Below are 19,749 nucleotides of genomic sequence, written 5' to 3' on the forward strand. Positions count from 1 at the left end.
TGTGTGTGTGGGGGGGGGGGGGGGGGGGGGTAGAAAGATGTTGAAAGTTGTCCTGGGGAGGGGGGTGATTGGGGAGTTGAGTTGTTCGGGGGAGGGAGAGGGATTTAAAAACTTTGGGTTTGCCCTGAATGAAAATGGGAAGATCCATTACTTTTTAAAGGTGGTTGTACTGACAATCGGGACTGGAGAACAGATTGAGCCATGCCACCAACAGAAAAAAGCACAAACATTTAAAGGGGCCCCCATATCTGTCACAACACAGTCTGAGCTCCAAGGCCAACACAACTGCCCCAGAGATCATGACTCCAAAACCTCATCCTGTGACCCCCGCAGTTTTGAACACCTGTTATAGCCCCTCTAGTTTCTCATTTCATCCTTGTTAATCCATTTTTTAAATACAGCTCCATATCTCTTTTTACAAAATGGTGACCGCATGGTTGGAAGATTAATTTGTGTATTGCTGCTGCTTGTAGCTACACCTACCAGGCGATGTATGCCACACTCGCAGATCCACTGCACTCATCTGCAACCGTTCTGCGCTGTCCATCATCCGACTACGCCTAGTGGACCACGCTCTCTGCTTCCCTCTACTTTACCCTCGAGGAGAGAGAATTGCAGCTTCTCAGCTCTGATCAATTTGCAAAATACGGAAATTTTGGGTGCGATTTCCCTGTCCCGCCAGCTATGTGACTGGAAATTACCACCCAAAGCCAGTCGACCGTTTGCCCATATGTCGAATTGTCCGTCCTACCAACAACAATTCCTGTGATGGTCAGGACCTAAAAATGTAGGCCTTTACTTTCTGCCTGCGAGTTCTGTGTGTTCTTACAGATTTGAGCACCCCTTCATTGGTTTTATGGTTTATACATGGAATCTTTAGCTCAAGTCTGAACATCCACAGTTCAAGGCCTCTATTGTCTTCTGCTGAACTTTATTTAGTACCCAGCTTTCTGAAGCTCACTGGCAAGTGGATAGAATGTGGCACCCTCAAGTTTTTTTTCCATGTTACAAGCTGAGTTTTCTTCTTGTTAACAAATCCTTCAACTTCATACGTTATTTCTGGCTGTCTCTACCCCTGCTCTGACCTTTGACATCACGTCCCACCATCTCAGAGAAAGATGGCAGGGGGGTTTCCGAGAGCATGTGATGAATATAGGAATTTCAGATATATGTAATAATTTCAGATATATGTGTTATATGTATTTGGTGCGGGCAGGGGCAGTCTGTGACTGCTGCAGTAGTTGTTTTAAAAATCCTGCTTTGCAAGGCAGCTTTTGAGAGCCAGAAGTACAATTAAAGCATTGTAAAAGTTTGGGTTAATTGATTTTACTTAAATTCAGAGGGCTCCTTGCAGAGTAGTCAGAGACATTATGTTCTGATCAGCAAGATGATGTAGTTAATGGGAGGAGCCAAGGGCTGAAGTGGTCAGGTGTTTGAGGTTCAGGTGAAGTTCAGAGTTAGTCTGACGGGTGGAAGGTGTGCTGAGAAAGCTTTCTGAAGAATACAGCCAGAGATTGGCTATTATTCTGACCGGGGTCGGGTCTCTTTCTTGCAAGCAGTCTCAAAATATCTCTTTCTCAAGTGGAGCATCCAAGACCTCTTTTCACATACGTATTCCTGGGTCTGCTAACTGTATTGAAAAGTGGATTGGACCTGGGATGGTTTGTAATTTGAATGGGAATAAAGATAGCAGTTAAGGTTATTGTGTTACTATTGATTAGCATTGTTTATAGGGTAATTGCAAGCTATCCTGTGTGATGTTAAAGATGACATTGGAAGTCTGGAGCGAGGTATCCTTCCTCAGTCTTACAAAACAAAAGTAAAATATTGGTGTTTCTGTTCAGTATCCGTGCCAGAGTTGGGGTTTGGTCTGGATCATAATATGTGGCACTGGGAACGAAGTACGTCAATTATGCGGGGATGTCGGAGAAACTGCTGGAAGATGATGATGTGGTGAGGAGGGCTCCCACCTGATCCGTGTTCCAGCACGTAGAAAAGGGGTAGGCCATTCAGCCCCACCCATTCTGCCATTCCATTTAGATCATGGCTGACCTGTACCTAACTCCAACCAGCTGCCATGGTTCCATATTTCCGTACCCAACAAAACTCAATTGCTCTTGGTTTTGAAATTTTCAATGAGCCTCCAGCCTCAAAAACATCTTGGGGAAGAAAGTTCTAGATTTCCAATCTCCATTGTGTGAAGAGGTGCTTTCTGATGTCACCGCTACATGGTTTTGCACTGATTTTTGAGGTTACGTAGGAAATGGGAGCAGAAGTTGGCCATTCAACCCTCTGAGCCTGCTCCACCCTTTAACTGGATGGTGGCTAGTTTTATATCTCATCACATTTTCCTGCACTATTCCCTTGACATCTTTAATATCTGGGAACTTAATGATTTGATCTTTGCCTCGACTCAAATGACTGAGGCTCTCCAACCCTCAGGAGTAGAGAATTTCAGGAGGTGAGGATGTGGGTTGTCTTGTTTTTGGCCTCTGCACCAGAGGAAATAGTTTATTTCACATCTACCCTATCGATTAGTTCAACACTTCATTCGGTCACCTGCCAATCTTCAATACTCGAGTTTTTAGTTTATGAAATCTGTCTTCGTGGTTGGCAATGTGATGTAATGCTGCTTGGTTGATAGTTGTTTCTATTCATCCAATGGATGGAGTGGATACTGCTGTCCAATAAGTTCACGCTGCAGGGGCGAGAGGTCAGTGTGAGGCAGGATCACCCTGACTCTGCAACAATGAGACCTGAGACATTTCAATTCCCACCCCACTCTTGACAAGACTGGGGTCGTTCAGCAAACCTGCAAACTCCGAATTAAAAATGCCATTGGCGGTCTGGTTTCAATGAATGACCCCGTCGACCCTGACATGCATTTTAACAAATCCTCAACCGGTGGAAAATCTAAGCTTGTTTCACAAATAAATGCTGGAAAACCCTCGGCAGATCAGTGAGCATCTGTGGAGGGCGAAAAAATAATTAACGTTTCAAGTCAGTGACCTTTCATCAGAGCTGGGAAGATGTGGATATGAACATGTTTTAAACAAATAGAGAGGTAGAGAACAGGAGAAGTGGGAAAGCGACACCAAAAGGAGAGCGAGTGGGAAAGCAGGGAGGAGAGACTAAATGCCAATTAGGATGATTGTGCAATGCCAAAGGAGAAGGTATGGGACACTAAAGAAAGGTGGTAACAGGAGCCATTACTGTCAGCAAAACTGCAAGAAGTGATGATGATTGGAGGTTGAACTGAATAATCCAGATTTTGTGATGAGAAATAATGGTGAAGCTAGCGGGTACTCACGGTACAACTTTTGGTGACTGCACATCTGCAGTAAAATGTGGTAATCTGGAAGTTGGTTCCCCCTGTTTGGAGTTTCTCTGCCTCTCCTGAAACTGCTGAACTAGCATGTTGTCAAGAGACTTTGCATAGAAACACATTGAACAGCAATTAAGTTGTAGCATTTAACTAAATTTGCCAGAAAAGTTGGTTTGTGGATTTGTACATTTCTAACAACGTGCTAAGCCTTAATTATAGCCAGACAACCACTCTGGTGCTGAAAAAACATCTTTGACAAGCGTGGGGTCTCATTCCTTTAGATTTTAATTATTATTGGAGATTTAAAATAATTTGATACAATAAAGACTCTGTCTGTCTCTCTGATATCTCTTCCAATCCTGAGGCTGGTTTAGCATAGTGTGCTAAATAGCTGGCTTGCAATGCAGAACAATAGAATAGAACAGTACAGCACAGAACAGGCCCTTCGGCCCTCGATGTTGTGCCGAGCAATGATTACCCTACTCAAACCCACGTATCCACCCTATACCCGTAACCCATCAACCCCCTCCTTAACCTTACTTTTTAGGACACTATGGGCAATTTAGCATAGCCAATCCACCTAACCCGCACATCTTTGGACTGTGGGAGGAAACCGGAGCACCCGGAGGAAACCCACGCACACACTGGGAGGACGTGCAGACTCCACACAGACAGTGACTCAGCCGGGAATCGAACCTGGGACCCTGGAGCTGTGAAGCATTTATGCTAACCACCATGCTACCGTACTGCCCGGTCAGCAGCACGGGTTCAATTCCTGTACCGGCCTCCCCGAACAGACGCCGGAATGTGGCGACTAGGTGCTTTTTACAGTAACTTCATTGAAGCATGGTCAATCCACCTTACCTGCAAGTCTTTGGACTGTGGGAGGAAACTGGAGCACCCAGAGGAAACCCACGTGGACACTGGGAGAATGTGAAAACTCCACACAGTCGCCCAAGGCCGGAAATGAACCCAGGTCCCTGGTGCTAACCACTGTGCCACCATGTTGCCCATTTATAGCCGCAGAATTGTTGATGGTGCAGAAGGAAGCCATTGGTCCATCTTGTCTGCACATGCTCTCCAAATGAGTATGATGGACAGGATTTGATGCGGAACCATGTGGTATAGGAGACTCTGACACTGCAGACTGAAGGCTTTGGTCGAAGTGATGGGGTTTTAAAGTTCATCTGGAAAGAATATAGGACCGAGCATAGCCTATTGTATCGATAGACAGTGCATAATAATCCCAGGAAGATGATGGATCCTATATTTATTGTGCAATTTCACCAATAATCTATTGCTACAACATTCTGCGTGCGATTTGAGACCCCGAGCAGCATCTCCACCAATAATGTTAATTTTAAAAAGTGACTTAAAGATACAAATGACGGAGTACTGGACAGCCTTCTTCGAGGCTATGTCCAAAGTGGTGGGGGTGAGGGTGGAGAGCCATGCCGATAGTGGCGGTCTTCGGGTTTCAGACCAGCCAGATCTATTCCTGGGGAGGAGGGCGGCGCCCTTGCCTTTGCCTCCCTGATTGCCCGCCGTATAGAATCCTGTTTGGCTGGCGGTCAGCAGCACCACCCAGAGCTGCAGACTGGCTGTCCGACCTCTCGGAATCTCTCCAAATGGAGAAAATCAAATTCGCATCCGAGGGTCGGACGACGGCTTCCACAGAACGTGGGAGCCATTCATGCAACTGTTCCGGGACCTGTTTGTGGCCAACGTACATGAGGAAGAATAGTCGGGTGGCCAAGAACCAGGGGAAAATGGGCGGGAATCGGGGGAAGGGGGGAGGGGGGGGGGGGCTACGGGCTCGGTATGGGGGTTTGATGGCAAGCCAAGGCCCAAAACCAAACTATAAATAAATGCCTATAAACATGTGCCTCGACCATATTGGGGAATGTAAAATATGTATGCTGGCTAAAGGGGGTGGCCACAATTATTGTTATGAAGATGCTTACCTGTAAATATTCATGTAAAAAAATTTTGTGTTTCCTTTTTTTTTTTCTCTCTCTCTAATAACTTGTAATTTGTCATGTATAAAATATGAAAACTCAATAAAAAAACATTTATAAAAAAAAAGATACAAATGACCGTTGACCCATGGAGTCTGGGTGGTAGCACTCTCAAGTCAGAAGGTTCCAGAATTCGAGGTGACACTCCAGTGCAGTATTGGAGAGTGCTGCACTGTCTGGGGTGCCATCTGTTGAATGAGATGTTAAAGGTCGCGTCTGCGATCATGAGCGGACATAAAAGTTCCTGCAGCGCTATTGGAAAAGAAGACCAGTGCCCTTATCCCTGTTCAATATCTAGCCTTCGATCATAGAATTTACAGTGCAGAAGGAGGCCATTTGGCCCATCAAATCTGCGCCGGCCCTTGGAAAGATCAGCCTACCCAAGCCCACACCTATCCCTGTAACCCCACCCAATCTTTTTTTGGATACTAAGGGCAACTTAGCGTGGCAAATCCACCTAACCTGAACATATTGGACTGTGGAGAAAAACCGGAACACCCGGAGGAAACCCATGCAGATACAGGAAGGACATGCAGACTCTGTGCAGAGTGTGACCCAAGCCGGGAATCGAACCTGGGACCCTGGAACTGTGAAGCAACTATGCTAACCACTGTGCTACCGTGCTGCCCAAGTGCTGATTGTCATCACAGCGCCAGGGACCCAGATTCAATTCCGGTCTTGAGTGACTCTCTCCTCATGTCTGCGTGGGTTTCCTCCGGGTGCTCCGGTTTTCTCTCCATAGTCCGAAGACGTGCAGGTTAGGTGGACTGGCTATGCTAAATTGTCCCTTTAGTGTCCAAAGGTTAGATGGGGTTACGGGGATAGAATGGGGTAATAGGCCTCGTTAGGGGCACTCCTTCGGGGGTTGGTGCAGACTCGATGGGCCAAATGGCCCCTTTCTGAATTGTAGGGATTCTATGATCTGACCCAATTGGGATGGTGCTTGACTCTCAGCCAAACAACCTTTTTATATCTGGCAAGTAGAAATGTTCAAAGAAAATGAACAATCTTTGTTAATGTCTCTAGGGGTTCACACAGCAGTGTCCTGGGGGTTGATCTTCAATTCCTGTTGACTCCAGGCCTGGAGGGTTGGCAACACCACACATAACCTATTCTCAAAGTACAGTCAATTTTTATTTTCAACCTGCACTGAGAAGATGCATTCTGAATCAGTTTATAAATTTAAAGAATTTTAAATTACAAAGGGTTTTTAGTGAATATATAAATGATGAATTTGTTTTGAATTTCATTACAAACATGTATTAAAACAGGTTACAGCAAATAAACGCCCCAGGAAACGTATTTCCCAACAATCAACTATACAGTCTGTACAGATTTTTCCCATTCTTCACCCCCATGACGAACAGCCCCTCAAACACGGTCACAAACATCTCCACCTTTTCTCAAACTCCCTGAAGAGCCCCTTAACTCATACTTTATCTTCTCCAGCCACAGGAAGTTGTACAGGTCACCCAACCATGCTGCTACCCCCGGTGGCGATGCCGACCGCCACTCCAGTAAAATTCGCCGCCGTGCAATCAGAGAGGCGAAGGCCACGACATCGCCCTTCCTCCTCTCTCTGGCTTCTCCGAAACCCCAAATATCGCCACCAAAGGGTCCGGGTCCACCTTCCCCTTCACTATCCTGGCTAAGACCGCGAACACTCCCGCCCAGAATCTTCCCAATTTTTCACAACCCCAAAACATGTGCGTGTGATTCGCTGGCCCCCGATCACACCTCTCACACTCATCTGCTACCGCCTGAAAGTACCACTCATTCTCGCCCGAGTCATATGCACCCTGTGCACCACCTTAAACTGTATCAGGCTCATCCTTGCACAAGGGGAGGTCCAGTTTACCCTTTGCAGTGCCTCACTCCATACTCCCCAATTGATCTCCATTCCCAACTCCGCTTCCCATTTCTCCTTGATCTTCACCACCCGCTCACCTCCTTGCTCCCTCAGCCACTTGTATATATCCCCAATTCTTCCCTCCCCTTCCACATCCGGAAGCAGCAGTCGCTCCAGCAGGGTGAATCTAAATGCTGAATTAGATTTTTTGGCAGAAGTGCTATGGCTCGCAGGTTTAGGTTCATTGCCAAAATGAGCCGGGAGAACAAAACGAGGAGAAGCAGCGAGTTATGATCTGGATCACAATGTTTGAAAGGTAGTGGAAGCAGATTCTGTGGTAATTTTCCACAAGGAACTGTGAAAATACTTTTCGAGGAATTTAGAGGGGAGTGGGACTAATTGGAAGAGCCAGCAGGGGCATGATGGACTGAATGGCCTCCTTTTGTGCTGTGAATTAATTTAATTTATGAAAGGTTATCAATTGGTGTGCAACTAATAGTGCAAAGACATTCCTTGGCCTGTGCGGCGTTGACTGCTGTCTGGTCAGGCAGGCCGCGATGGAAGGGTTTACTGGAATTGGTCCCATTGTGCTCGTAGTAAAGAGGGAAAACCGTATCGTCCGGGTCTCTTTGTCCTGATCAGTGTGTCCTGAATCCCGCTGGGGAGTGTGGGTGTGTAGACATTGGGCAAAGATTGGCTTGGCTTGTGGGTGATGCACTTCATAACAAATAGCAGGGTTTTGGCGTCTATCATCATGCGAGGAGTGGGACTGCACAGACTGCACTGAGGTAAAGCCTGGCATTGGGACCTGGAGACACTGAGAATAGGGCAACTGTGTGCTTGTGTCTGTGCACATGGCTCTATACTTGTGTCTGTGTGTCTCTGTCTCTATCTCTGTGTGTGTGTGTGTGTGTGTGTGTGTGTGTGCGCGCGCGCGTGGCAATGAGGGATTATGAACCCATGTGAGTTTGCTGGACACATTCCTGTGTGATAATTGGCAGGGTTGGTGTGAAGATCGTGGAGATTATTAACCAGCTGATACATTGTGAACACCATGGAATGAGAGTTGCCAAGCCTGAGTCAGCTTAGAGATGAAACTCATCGACACAGGATCGGGATCAAAAGTCCTATTCTTGACCTAGTCTGGATAGAATGAATGTCATTCTACTTCTAAACAAACAGTAGCTGTTTCTGTTGACTCTGTAACTGCCAAAAGTCATTCAAACAATCGCACTCCATTTTACATTCACCAGCGAACTCAAAACTCTATCCAAAGTGGCATAATTCGAGTCGGGTACTTCAGCCTTCTCTTGACAGATGTGTATTATATTTCTCTCTCTGCTCTGTTGGCTCGTAGCCACCTGCCTGTGTGACTTCAGTGTCAGCTGCTAGTTCGCTAAACTCTCGGTTAGAAGGAATCAGCTGATAAAGGTTCAAGGTTCTGCACTAGAGGCTTAGCAGAGACTCTGGGCCCTCCCAGGATGGTTAAAACTGAAACCATAGCACTCGAACACCCTCACCAAAGGGGTACCTCCTGACTGTAATTGTTTTGCACTACCTTTTCCTGTTAGCTGCCTTTGGCATGGTTACACCCCCCATTCTCCAGCCGTGCTCCCTCCTGTGGTGTATAATGGCCCTGTCCTGATTCCACTCCTCCTTATCCAGCTGTTTCCAGAAATGGCTTCCCAGTTTTTTTTTCTGCCCCTACGTCTTGGGAATCCCCAGGCCAAGGATCCATCTGAGCACTCCCTTTTCCTCAGAAGTAGGGGGAATCAGCTTTTCCGTGCACACTACACCCAGTGTGACCTCTCTCAATCTCTTGCCGTTGCGAGGCTTCTTCCCTGACAGTCAGGGTGGGATTTCATTATCGAGGCAGGTAGCTTGACCAGGGAAAAGTTTGGGTTGAAGGGCCTGTGGGACAGAGTCTCACCCGCTTGCCCCGAAGCAGGTCCTCGGGTGGGGCTGCCGAGTGCTGAGGTAGGCTGGTTAGAAGATCTGTCTCCTTCTTGAAATAAAAACAGTGAGGCCCTCTTGGCTTTCATCCCTCACACCACCTCATCCAACCTCACCCACTGCTCATGGCTTCTCATACAGTCAAACTCCATGCCAGCTCCTACTCATTCATGCCCGTTCACTCAATATGCATCAAAGACATAACTTATTAAAGAGCCCTTGTATAACAATGCTGGGCGGGGAATCCAAATCATGGGGGGCCCATTCTCAGGATAAGGGGCTGATCATATTGAATATATTTGAAGCTGGGGAGAGACAGATTTTTGGAGTCTCAGGAAATTGCAGGATATGGGGAAACTGGCAGGAAATTGGAGTTGAAGCCAAGGCCAGCCATGATCGTATTTAATGGTGGAACAGTTTGAAGGACCATGCACATTACTCCTCCTATTTCTTGTGTAATTATGTTCAAATAAGCATTGAGACATTGACAAAAGTGATCACAGAAAACCAACTTATTATAACCACTTAAAGGTGTCAATCATGTGAAGTCCACTATTCACTACACTTGTCAAAACCAATTTCCTCCTGAGATAATGTCTCTGGTCTCTTAGCCAAGTGTGCAAAATGAGGAGAGGTAGAAACCCAGATCATAGAATTTACAGTACAGAAGGAGGCCATTCAGCCCATTGAGTCTGCACCGGCTCCTGGAAAGAGCACCCTACCCAAGGTCAACAACTCCACCCTATCCCCATAACCCAGTAACCCCACCCAATACTAAGGGCAATTTTGGACACTAAGGGCAATTTATCATGGCCAATCCACCTAACCTGCACATCTTTGGACTGTGGGTGGAAACCGGAGCACCCAGAGAAAACTCACGCACACACGGGGAGGATGTGCAGACTCCACACAGACAGTGACCCAAGCCGGAATCGAACCTGGGACCCTGGAGCTGTGAAGCGATTGTGCTATCCACAATGCTACCGTGCTACCCACGGTGTCCCAGTCTTCATCGAAGCTTGTATGGAAAGGGGCATGAGTCAGCATTGAGTTGGGATGGAGAATGTGAGAGGCCATGGGGAGTGTTTGGGGCCATGAGTACAACCTTTTCAAAAGATTCCTGAATCCAGATTCTGGTTACTGATTCCTCTGAGTGGCCGTGAACAACGAGTCATGGTGGCACAGTGGTCTGTGTGGAGTTTGCACATCCTCCCCGTGTCTGCATGGGTTTCCTGCCACAGTCCGAAGATGTACAGGTTAGGTGGATTGGCCATGATGAATTGCCCCTTGGTGCCCGGTGTGTAGGTTGTGTCATATGGATGGGGTGAGAGTGGGTTTGGGTGGGGTGTTCTTTTTCTGAGAGTTGGTGCAGACCTGATGGGCCAAATGGCCTCCTTCTGCACTGTAGAGCTTCTATGGAAGAATCTATCCTTTCAAAAACAAAAAAGGTACTTCTGAACATACTGTGCTATGAAATAGGAGCAGAATAGGCCATTCGGCCCCTCAAGCAGGCTCCACCATTCAATAAGATCACAGCTGATCCGAATCCCCCCCGATAACTAACTTGCCTCTGCCTTAAAAATATTCAGTCAGCCTCCTGGTCCCTACCGCCTTCTGAGGTAGTGTTCCAAATTTGCACACCCTCCGAGAATTAAATTCTCCTCGCCTCTTGTTCTATATGTGAGATTCTTTCATTTTAAGCCGTAACCGTTGGTGTCGGTCAATGTACCTTGGGGCATAATGCTCCTATGCAAAGTCTTAGGAGGTTGTTATTGGGTTAAAGGCACTATATCAATGCAAGTTGTTGTCAAGGGCTGCTCTAAACTCTTCTTTTTCCTGCCGTTCCTTTCTCCAGGTCACCAATGAGATCACGCCGGTCCTGTCGTATTCCTACATGTCGGTGCTGGTCCCTGTCTTCCTAATGACTGACTACCTCCGCTACAAGCCAGTTCTTATCCTACAAAGTCTCAGCCATGTTGCCATCTGGCTTCTGCTGCTATTTGGAACCACCGTGCTTCAGATGCAGTTCATGGAGTTCTTCTACGGGATCACCATGGCCGCCCGAGTGGCCTACTCTTCCTACATCTTCACCCTGGTCAGCCCCCAGTCCTACCAGAAGGTAGCCAGCTACTCCCGCTCATCAGTACTCATGGGGGTCTTTGTCAGTTCCGTGCTGGGTCAGCTCTTTGTCACTTTGGGCGACGTGCCCTTCTTCACCTTGAACTACATCTCCCTTGGCTTTGTGGCTTTTGCCTTCACCTTGACTCTTTTCCTCAAGAGGCCCAAACGGACCATGTTCTTCAACAGCCGAGCCCTGGCAGCCAATGGGTCGGCGCAGTCCGAGGCAGACGCTGCGCACATCACCTCGGTCACGCTAGTTAACGAGAAGCCGAAGTCCCCTGGTGGTTGGAACTGGAGGGACACCGCGCTGGTGAAGATGATCCTGGAGCTGAAACGTTAGTGGGAATCCCTTTCTTTTGGCCATGCTTGTTTCACGGTCTGAAGACGGTGGGTTCAAGTCCCACTCCTGACCCAAACACATCATCTAATTTGGCACTGCCTGTGCAGTACTGAGGGAGTGCTGCATTGCCGGAGGTGCCGTCTTTTGGATGAGTCATTAAATTGAGGCCATGCCTGTTCCCTCTAGTGGATGTTAAAGATCCCAGGGCACTATTCGAAGAGGGACAGGGGAGTTCTCCCCGTTTCCTGGCTGACATTTATTCCTCAATCAACATTACAAAATAATATATTATCTGATAATTAGCTTATTGTTGTTTGTGGGATCCTGCTGTGCACAAATTGGCTGCCATGTTTTCTACATTACAATATATATTTCAAGAGTACTTAATTGGCTGTAAACACTTTGGGACATGAGGTTGTGCAAGGTGCTGTATAAATGTGAGCTTGTTGGTTTCTTTCTTTGTGTATACATAGAATCACTACAGTGCAGAAGGAGGCCATTCGGACTGTTGAGTCTGCACCGACCCTCTAAAAGAGCCCTCACACCCCCACCTCATAATCCAGGAACCCCACCTAACCTTTTGGACACTAAGGGCAATTTATCATGGCCAATCCACCTAACCTGCACATCTTTGGACTGTGGGAGGAAACCGGAGCACCCGGAGGAAAACCACGTAGACACAGGGAGTACATGCAGACTCCAGACAGACAGTGACCAAAGGCTGGGATTGAACATGGGTCCTGGCGCTGTGAGGCAGCAGTGTTAACCACTGTGCCACATCATGGGCCTAATCCTGAAATGGGAAATGCTTGGATCCAGTTGGGATGCTGAATGATAATCTTTATTAGTGTCACAAGTAGGCTTACATTAACACTGCAATGAAGTTCCTGTAAAAGGTCTCTTAGATTTGGCAATGACTCCATGTAATATCCTAACTGGGTGACCACCAGATTGGTTAATAAACGTTTTGTTTAAATATGTACAGAGAGTGAGATGAAAGCTGCCATGTTCCAAGACTAGAAGCTGACTGGGGATCTGCACTCAGCCCCATTGGCCGATCAGGTCACATGATCCTTCGGGGACCTGCCCCCTTATAATAATAATCTTTGTCACCAGCCCGTCTCCCACCCCACTTCCCCAGATCAGCCCTACTTAAGCAAACACTCTATACATGTCATAAACAACCCCCACAATGGCACATCCAGCATCCCAACTGGATCCAAGCCTTTGGTCACTGTCTGTCTGGAGTCTTCATTACATTAACACTGCAATGAAGTTCCTATGAAAAACCCCTAGTGGCCGCACTCCGGCGCCTGTTCGGGTACACGGAGGGAGAATTCGGAATGCCCAAATTACCTTAAAGGGGTATGCTACCATATCCCTCCCACTTTTAAATCTCAGATTATCATTCCCAAATAATCCAGGAACTATTTGCAAAAATGTACTCAAAACAGTCTCTCACGGGGTCAATTGGTCAGGGGACTTCTTAATTCTTATGCAGTTCACTTACAGATGCTTCAGGTAGAGGTGACTAATGTTTGGCCCTCACTGACTCTTGATGGGTGAAGGTGGATCCATACAGGGTTCCTGAAACAATACTGGGTTCATCCTCGGGTAGCTTGCTGTGGCATTACTTCCATCTGCATCCATCTCGCTGGCACGTCTACTGGGGCCAGGCTGTCTCACTAGTTCAGTGTGTGGTTCTCTTTTTTTTTCCTTAAGTGGTCCAAGTGTTTTTTTTTAACCTTTTCGTATTTGTACTTCTATCTCGTATGATACTGCACCTGATTTGGTCACGGTCATTCCTGGGACCCACAAAGGGTCAGCATTGAAATTCTTCATGTAAATTAAATCACCCACACAAGTGTTCTATCAACTTTCTTTGCACTGTGGTGTCTTTTCTGTTTGTTTTGTTTAGTCTCCACCCTCCCTGCCAAATTTGCAGATATAAGGTCCAATCACGGTCTAATACGCCTGCCCATTAGGAGTTTGGTGGGTGTGGCACCTGTGGTGGCGTGAGGCATAGTACGGTAGGTGAGTAGGAACCAGGCCAGTCTGAATTTCCAAGGGGCTGAAGACTGTTTTCATGGTGGCCCTGACTGGATGGCTCTGTCACCCAGTCCATGTGAAGCAGGCTGGTAGGGGGGCAGTTTGAATATGTCGAATGTCATTAGTCCTCACAAAATGTTGGAATTATTCGCTTGTAAAAGCAATCCTGTTATCTTGAGACCAGAACCTTGGGCAACCTCGTGGGTGGATAGTATCTGTTGCAATTTCTCTACAGTTGCCAATGAGGTTGTGCACTTCATTTTGTGGATTTCCAACCATTTGGAGTGAGCGTCAACGATAAGCAACAATATATATGGGCCAGCGAGTGAATGTATAGTCTGACCCGTGACTGACCTGGCCACTGCCAAGGGTGCATGAAGTGTTGCTGCAATTGATACTGGCCACATTGACCAGATTCTGTTTATTCTTTGAAAAACGTTTTATTGAAGGCATTTTCAATATATACATAACCAAGAAGTACAAAAGCCAACCACAGTAATAGGGAACAAACCCCGGCTTCCCTCCACACTTATCCTCCACCCATGGAAAGAACCGACTCATCCTGGACACTGTCGTGTGGGCCCTGTGCACCACCTTAACTTGGATGAGGCCTAATCTCGGCCACATTGTGGACACATTCACCCTTCGCAGAGCTTCACTCCACACTCTGGCTCCAACATCCCACCCAACTCCTCCTACCACACCTAACCTCCTCTATGGGATCACTCTCCCTCTTCAATAGCTCCTCATATATCCACAACTGTGCCCTCCCCTATCTCATCCTCGGACAGATGTTTATCCTACAGCAACGGAGGAGGCAGCATCGGAAACAACGGCACCTCCTTCCTCGTGAAGTCCCTAATCTGCAGATACCTGAACCCATTCCCCTTTAACTACTGACATGTTCCCTCCAGGCCTGCAAACCGCCCTCCCATAAACACATCCCTAAATATTCTATCTCCACCTGTCACCACCCCCGTAACCTCAAATCCAATCCCACTGGAACAAACCTATCAGCGCCCACAAAGACATGCCGTCCAATCCAAATGCTGCTGACATTGGGTCTTATACAGTATCTGACTGGCGAGAACGGAAGGGATGCCAACAACAGTGGATGCCAACAACAGTGCCCTCAAACTTGTGCCCTTACACAAGGCCGCCTCTATCTGCCCCAAACTGACCGTTCCTCCACCACCCGTTTTCTAACCATTGCAATATTAGTGGCCCAGTAGTAGTTTGACAAGCTCAGCAACGTTACCCCCACCCCCTGCACTTCCCTGAATCTACACTTTTCCTGGGGATGATCTTCCCAACACCAATAGCATTCTTTATAGCCCCTGGTCTGCGGACCAAATTCCTTGTATCTCATCTCCGAACCTCTTTGCTCATTACTTTCTGCACCTTCATCCTTAATGCCATGGCCGCCAGCGACTTTAAAAAAAAAAAAAATTTTTTTAATTTAAAGTATCCAATTCTTCATTTTTCCAATTAAGGGGCAATTTAGCGTGGCCAATCCAACTACCCTGCACATCTTTGGGATGTGGGGGTGAAACCCACGCAGACACTGGGAGAATGTGCAAACTCCACACAAGACAGTATCCCGGTGCCGGAATGGAACCTGGGTCCTCGGTGCTGTGAGGCAGCAGAGCTAACCACTTCTGCCAAACCTGGTGGACCTCCACTGCTTGCAAGCTCTGTAACTCCATCACCCCCTCGCAGCACTTTCCATAGCCTGGGCAACATGTTGTTGAGTGCAAACCCAAACTCTCATTATTCGACTCTGTGTTTTAGGTGCACCATGAACACTGCGATCGTCTACCCTGGGGTCCTTATTGTCGATTTGAAATTGTAACACTGCATTTATCATCGAGGGCTTTGGGTGGTAATGACTAACTTCACCAACTTCTTGAATGTTTTGGAGATGTTAAGTGGGAGCCCCACAGGCCATTAACAGAATTATCCACTGGTTTTCCTCCACCCCCGCTTTCATTTGCCTTGAAAACTAACAGAGTATAGCACTCATTGCTCTATATCAGGGTTGAATCGTTCTAGTTTACCAAAAAGGAGCATAGTCACTTACGGACCGTGATACAAGTTTGCTTCGATGGAGAAGTTTTCGCACATGGTCTACTCTCCAGATTTTCCTAACAGCAGGAAGGCCATCCGGTGGATCCTTTTCGCCAACGTAATATCCTGACAGCTGGGTGACCACCAGATGGATTAACAAATGAGCGATTTATTAAAGTAAGAAACTTCTGTTCAGAGAGTGAGATAAAAGCTGCCATGTTTCAAGGATCTATGCTCCGCCCCCAGTGGTAGCATGCTCTGGCCCCATTGGCCAATTAGGTCACATGACTCTCTGGGGACACACATCCTAAAAGGCTACCACTCTCTGGGAGGAAAGAGATGATTTGCCTGTTCCTCAAATCTCTGTTGCTTTAAAAGTCAAGGGGGAGGAAACTGTTAACCTCCCCCATCTCAAACCAGATTTGAGTGCATCAACCTCTTTTGTCCTTGAATTTGCTTTGTGCCGTTTACTGTATTGTGATAATGGCACAGAACATTTCTCCAACACTCCAGAGGAACCATTCAGCTCTTATATCCTCTTACACATTGCTGATCTGGATCTTAAACTCCATATACCCTCCTTGGTTCCATATGCCTTGATACCCTCAACTATTGATCTCTATTTTGATTTGACTGACAGCATCCAGATTTCCACTCCTCTCTGTGTGAGGAACTGCTTCCTGACAACAACCATGAACAGACTGGGTGGACTACCCCCACCTACCCAAGAGGAAATAGTTATTCTCTCTGTCCTAGTGAATCCTTCAATCATTTCAATTAAATCGCCCAGTAACTCGAGGGAATACAAGCCCAAGTCTATGCAGCCTGTCTTTCAGAAGCCCTTGTAACATTCTTGAGATGTTGTATTGGAAGTTTGAAATATTACATTTAAGTGTTGATGATCCTGTTTTTGCAGTCAGCCTCTCCATTTCCTCATGCCAGTAACTTTCCAGCCAATGGCCATGCGCCCCCCCCCCCCCCCCCCCCCCCCCCAAATACACTTACAGATCCCAGCCCCCCGACTCATGATTTCTTCTCTGGTTTCATCCCATGACCAATAACTGCCTCTACCACCCAGAAGGAAAATGTAGTAAAACAGGGAAATCGGAATACTGGTCAGACCTGTTTATTTTTCCTTCTGGGATTGGGTGGATGGTAGCTACATCCTGGCTGCCATATCATCTACCTCCACCAATTGGAAAGCGAATTGACCTTTGGTTACCTGAGATTGAACCATTCTTGTCTCTCTGCCCAACCGCCCCCCCCCCCCCCCCCCCCCCGCCCCCGCCCCCCAAATTTTGTTAACAAATGAACAATAGTGCTCAATGCAAACAAAGAAGAGGATTTTATTTTTTCATCTCCCTGTGATGTTAGTCCAGGTTTTGCTCAAAGTGGTGTCGGGGAGGTCAATCCCTGGAGGTTCGGCAAGCCTTATTGCCCCCCCTGCCAAGGTGGATCTCCTGGTCTCCATGAGACTTTTCCACCCTTGTGCACCCTGGTTCTGCATCTCCTACTCGCCAACTGGTTTACCTTTGTCTGCTCTTCTACACTCATGTTGGCAGTATCCTACATGACGAACTTTGACCTTTCATCCTGGTATCTCGATTTGGGAAAGGGAACTGCCGGTCAGGGAGCTGTGCTACAGGTGGCGCCCATGAGCTGCTTTTGCGCTTTGTTCAGGGTTCGGCAGATTTGGACCTGGCCTTTGCAACCGACAGCTGCTTTTAGCTGTGAGCCTGGTTGACAATGCTGTTCCCAGGCCCCTCCGCCTGCATTTGCAGCCTGCCATGCCAAAGGAATTTGTCCAGAATTTGAATGAAATAATAGCTTATCATTTTGGTAGCACCACTCAGCCTCGGGATTTCCTGAAACGCTCAATCCAATGAAAGTATTTCCAAACTGTAGGCACTGTGGCAGCGTAAGAAACGCAAACGGCAATATTTATGCACAACAGGATTCCACAAATAGCAATGCAATACTGGTCAGATAATCTGAATCTTCGCATAAAAACCAGACGATCCTGGAAATACTCAGCTGGTCTGGCAGCATCCGTGGGAAAGAAACTACAGTTTGAAACATCACAGGCCTGAAAGATTGGGATCCCCTGGTCTGTGGCAGGGCACGTTGTGGGTGAGAAGGGCAAATTTGGCATTCGAGCCAAAATTCCATTTACTTTGAGCGGCACCAGAAAATCCCAGCTGCAAACAAGGATGGAAGGTTTTGGCCATTAACTCTGCTCCTAGACTTGCTGAGTGTTTCCAGCATTGGCTTTTTTTAATTTAAAATTGCCACCATCTATTGTATTTTGCTTTTGGATCTGTCTTTGGTGATGTTGATTGAGGAATAAACATTGGCCGGGACACTGGGTGAGCGCTCCTGCTCTTCTTCAAAATATCCATCCGTGAGGACCCATGGCTTCACCGAAAAGGTGACTTTTCTGAAACAGTGTAGCCTTCTCTCCGTGCTGTAAGGTAAGGTAGCTTGGATTATGGGCTCAAGTACCTGGAATGGGATTTGAACCAACTACCTTCTGGCTTGAAAGGCATGAATGCTATAAATTGAGCCACTGGCTAACCCTCAAAATACTCGATGGGCCAATCTGCGATTCTATGATTCTACGAAATGTGCCTCTGGTCAGGAGTTAGAACAGAAAACATAGAATCCCCACAGTGCAGAAGGAGGCCATTCGGCCCATTGAGCCTGCACTGACCCCCTGAAAGAGCACCTTACCTAGATGCACTCCCCCATCCTATCCCAATAACCCTAGCTAACCTGCACATCTTTGGACTGTGGATGGAAACCGGAGTACCCGGAGGAAATCCATGCAGACACTGGGAGAATGTGCAAACTCCACAGTCAGTCACCGAAGGCTGGCATCGAACTAGAGTCTCTAGCACTGAGGCAGTGGTGCTAACCACTGTGCCACCATGCTGCCCAAATCATTAACTTTTCTTTTGTCTTTTCTCTTTCTCCAGATACGGTCCGATCACCACGGTTGAAGTTGTGGTCTCTATGGTGGGTTTTTAACTCCACCGGTTATTACCTGGTGGTCTACTATGTGCAGATCCTGTGGGACAATATCCACCCGTCCAGGGAAAGCCGGGGCGTCTACAATGGAGGTGTGGATGCAGCTGCAACACTGCTAGGTATGGAAAAGAAAATGCCCTACTCAGTCCTTGGGAATGAGGTGTGAGGTAGGAGAGTTTACTGTCCAGGCGACCCTATAGTGACTATGGCATAACCCAACACAATACCATAATGGCAAGAATGTTGGGGACTAGCAAGAGTCTACAGTTCTGATAGAGTATCATGCAATGCAGAAAGAGCCCATTTGGCCCTTCCTGTCTGTGCTCGCCAATTAGTCGCACTTTCCTCTCCTTATCCCAGAGCCCTGCACATTTCTCCTTCTCAAGTACTTATCCAATTCCTTTGTTACAAATTACGATTGAACCTGCTGGAAGCTCTTTGTCAGGCAGTTGGTGCACTGGGAGGTGGTGGTGTAGTGGTAATGTCACCTGAGCTAGTAATCTAGAGACCCTGGCTAATGCTCTGTCGACATGGGTTTGAATCCCACCATGGCAATTGGTGGAATTTAAATTCAATTAGTGAAAATCTGGAATATAAAGCTAGTAATGGTGACCATGAAGCTTGTGATGCAGTCCGTGGCATCCCTGACTCTGAGCCAGAAGCTCCAGGTTTGAGTCACATCCCAGGGCTTGATGGTCAAGGAAGATGCGGTCATAATGTGGCCAAACAGGTTGATTATGAACTTGTAAATCCTTCCAAACACACTAATGGCTGATGGTAAAATCAGGAGAGATTCCTGGTCAGCCATGTGATGGAATAAATGTTGAGGCTTCTACTATCCATCACTATCCATAGCTCCAGGCTACAAGATGCATGGAAAGGCGTATGTTGCACAGCGACATGGACTCTGAGTGAACTGTAACACAACACCACCAGTATCGAATCTGCGGCCACAGTGCATTTCAGATCAATATTTAAAAAGAATCTGCACATCCCCAAC

At 47.1% G+C, this 19,749-nt stretch overlaps 1 protein-coding gene across 3 annotated transcripts in view; it reads left to right on the plus strand.

Moving 5' to 3' along the window:
• Window positions 1-19,749, plus strand: part of slc19a1 (solute carrier family 19 member 1) — a 67,843-nt gene that overhangs the window by 23,431 nt on the left and 24,663 nt on the right. For all 3 annotated transcript variants that reach the window (XM_038787675.1, XM_038787679.1, XM_038787668.1), the window contains exons 2-3: window positions 11,001-11,601; window positions 18,698-18,868. In XM_038787675.1, coding sequence (XP_038643603.1) covers window positions 11,001-11,601; window positions 18,698-18,868 — 772 coding nt within the window. The remainder of the gene's footprint in view (window positions 1-11,000; window positions 11,602-18,697; window positions 18,869-19,749) is intronic.

The sequence above is a fragment of the Scyliorhinus canicula genome, chromosome 2, assembly GCF_902713615.1.
Source record: "Scyliorhinus canicula chromosome 2, sScyCan1.1, whole genome shotgun sequence".
Classification (NCBI taxonomy): domain Eukaryota; kingdom Metazoa; phylum Chordata; class Chondrichthyes; order Carcharhiniformes; family Scyliorhinidae; genus Scyliorhinus; species Scyliorhinus canicula.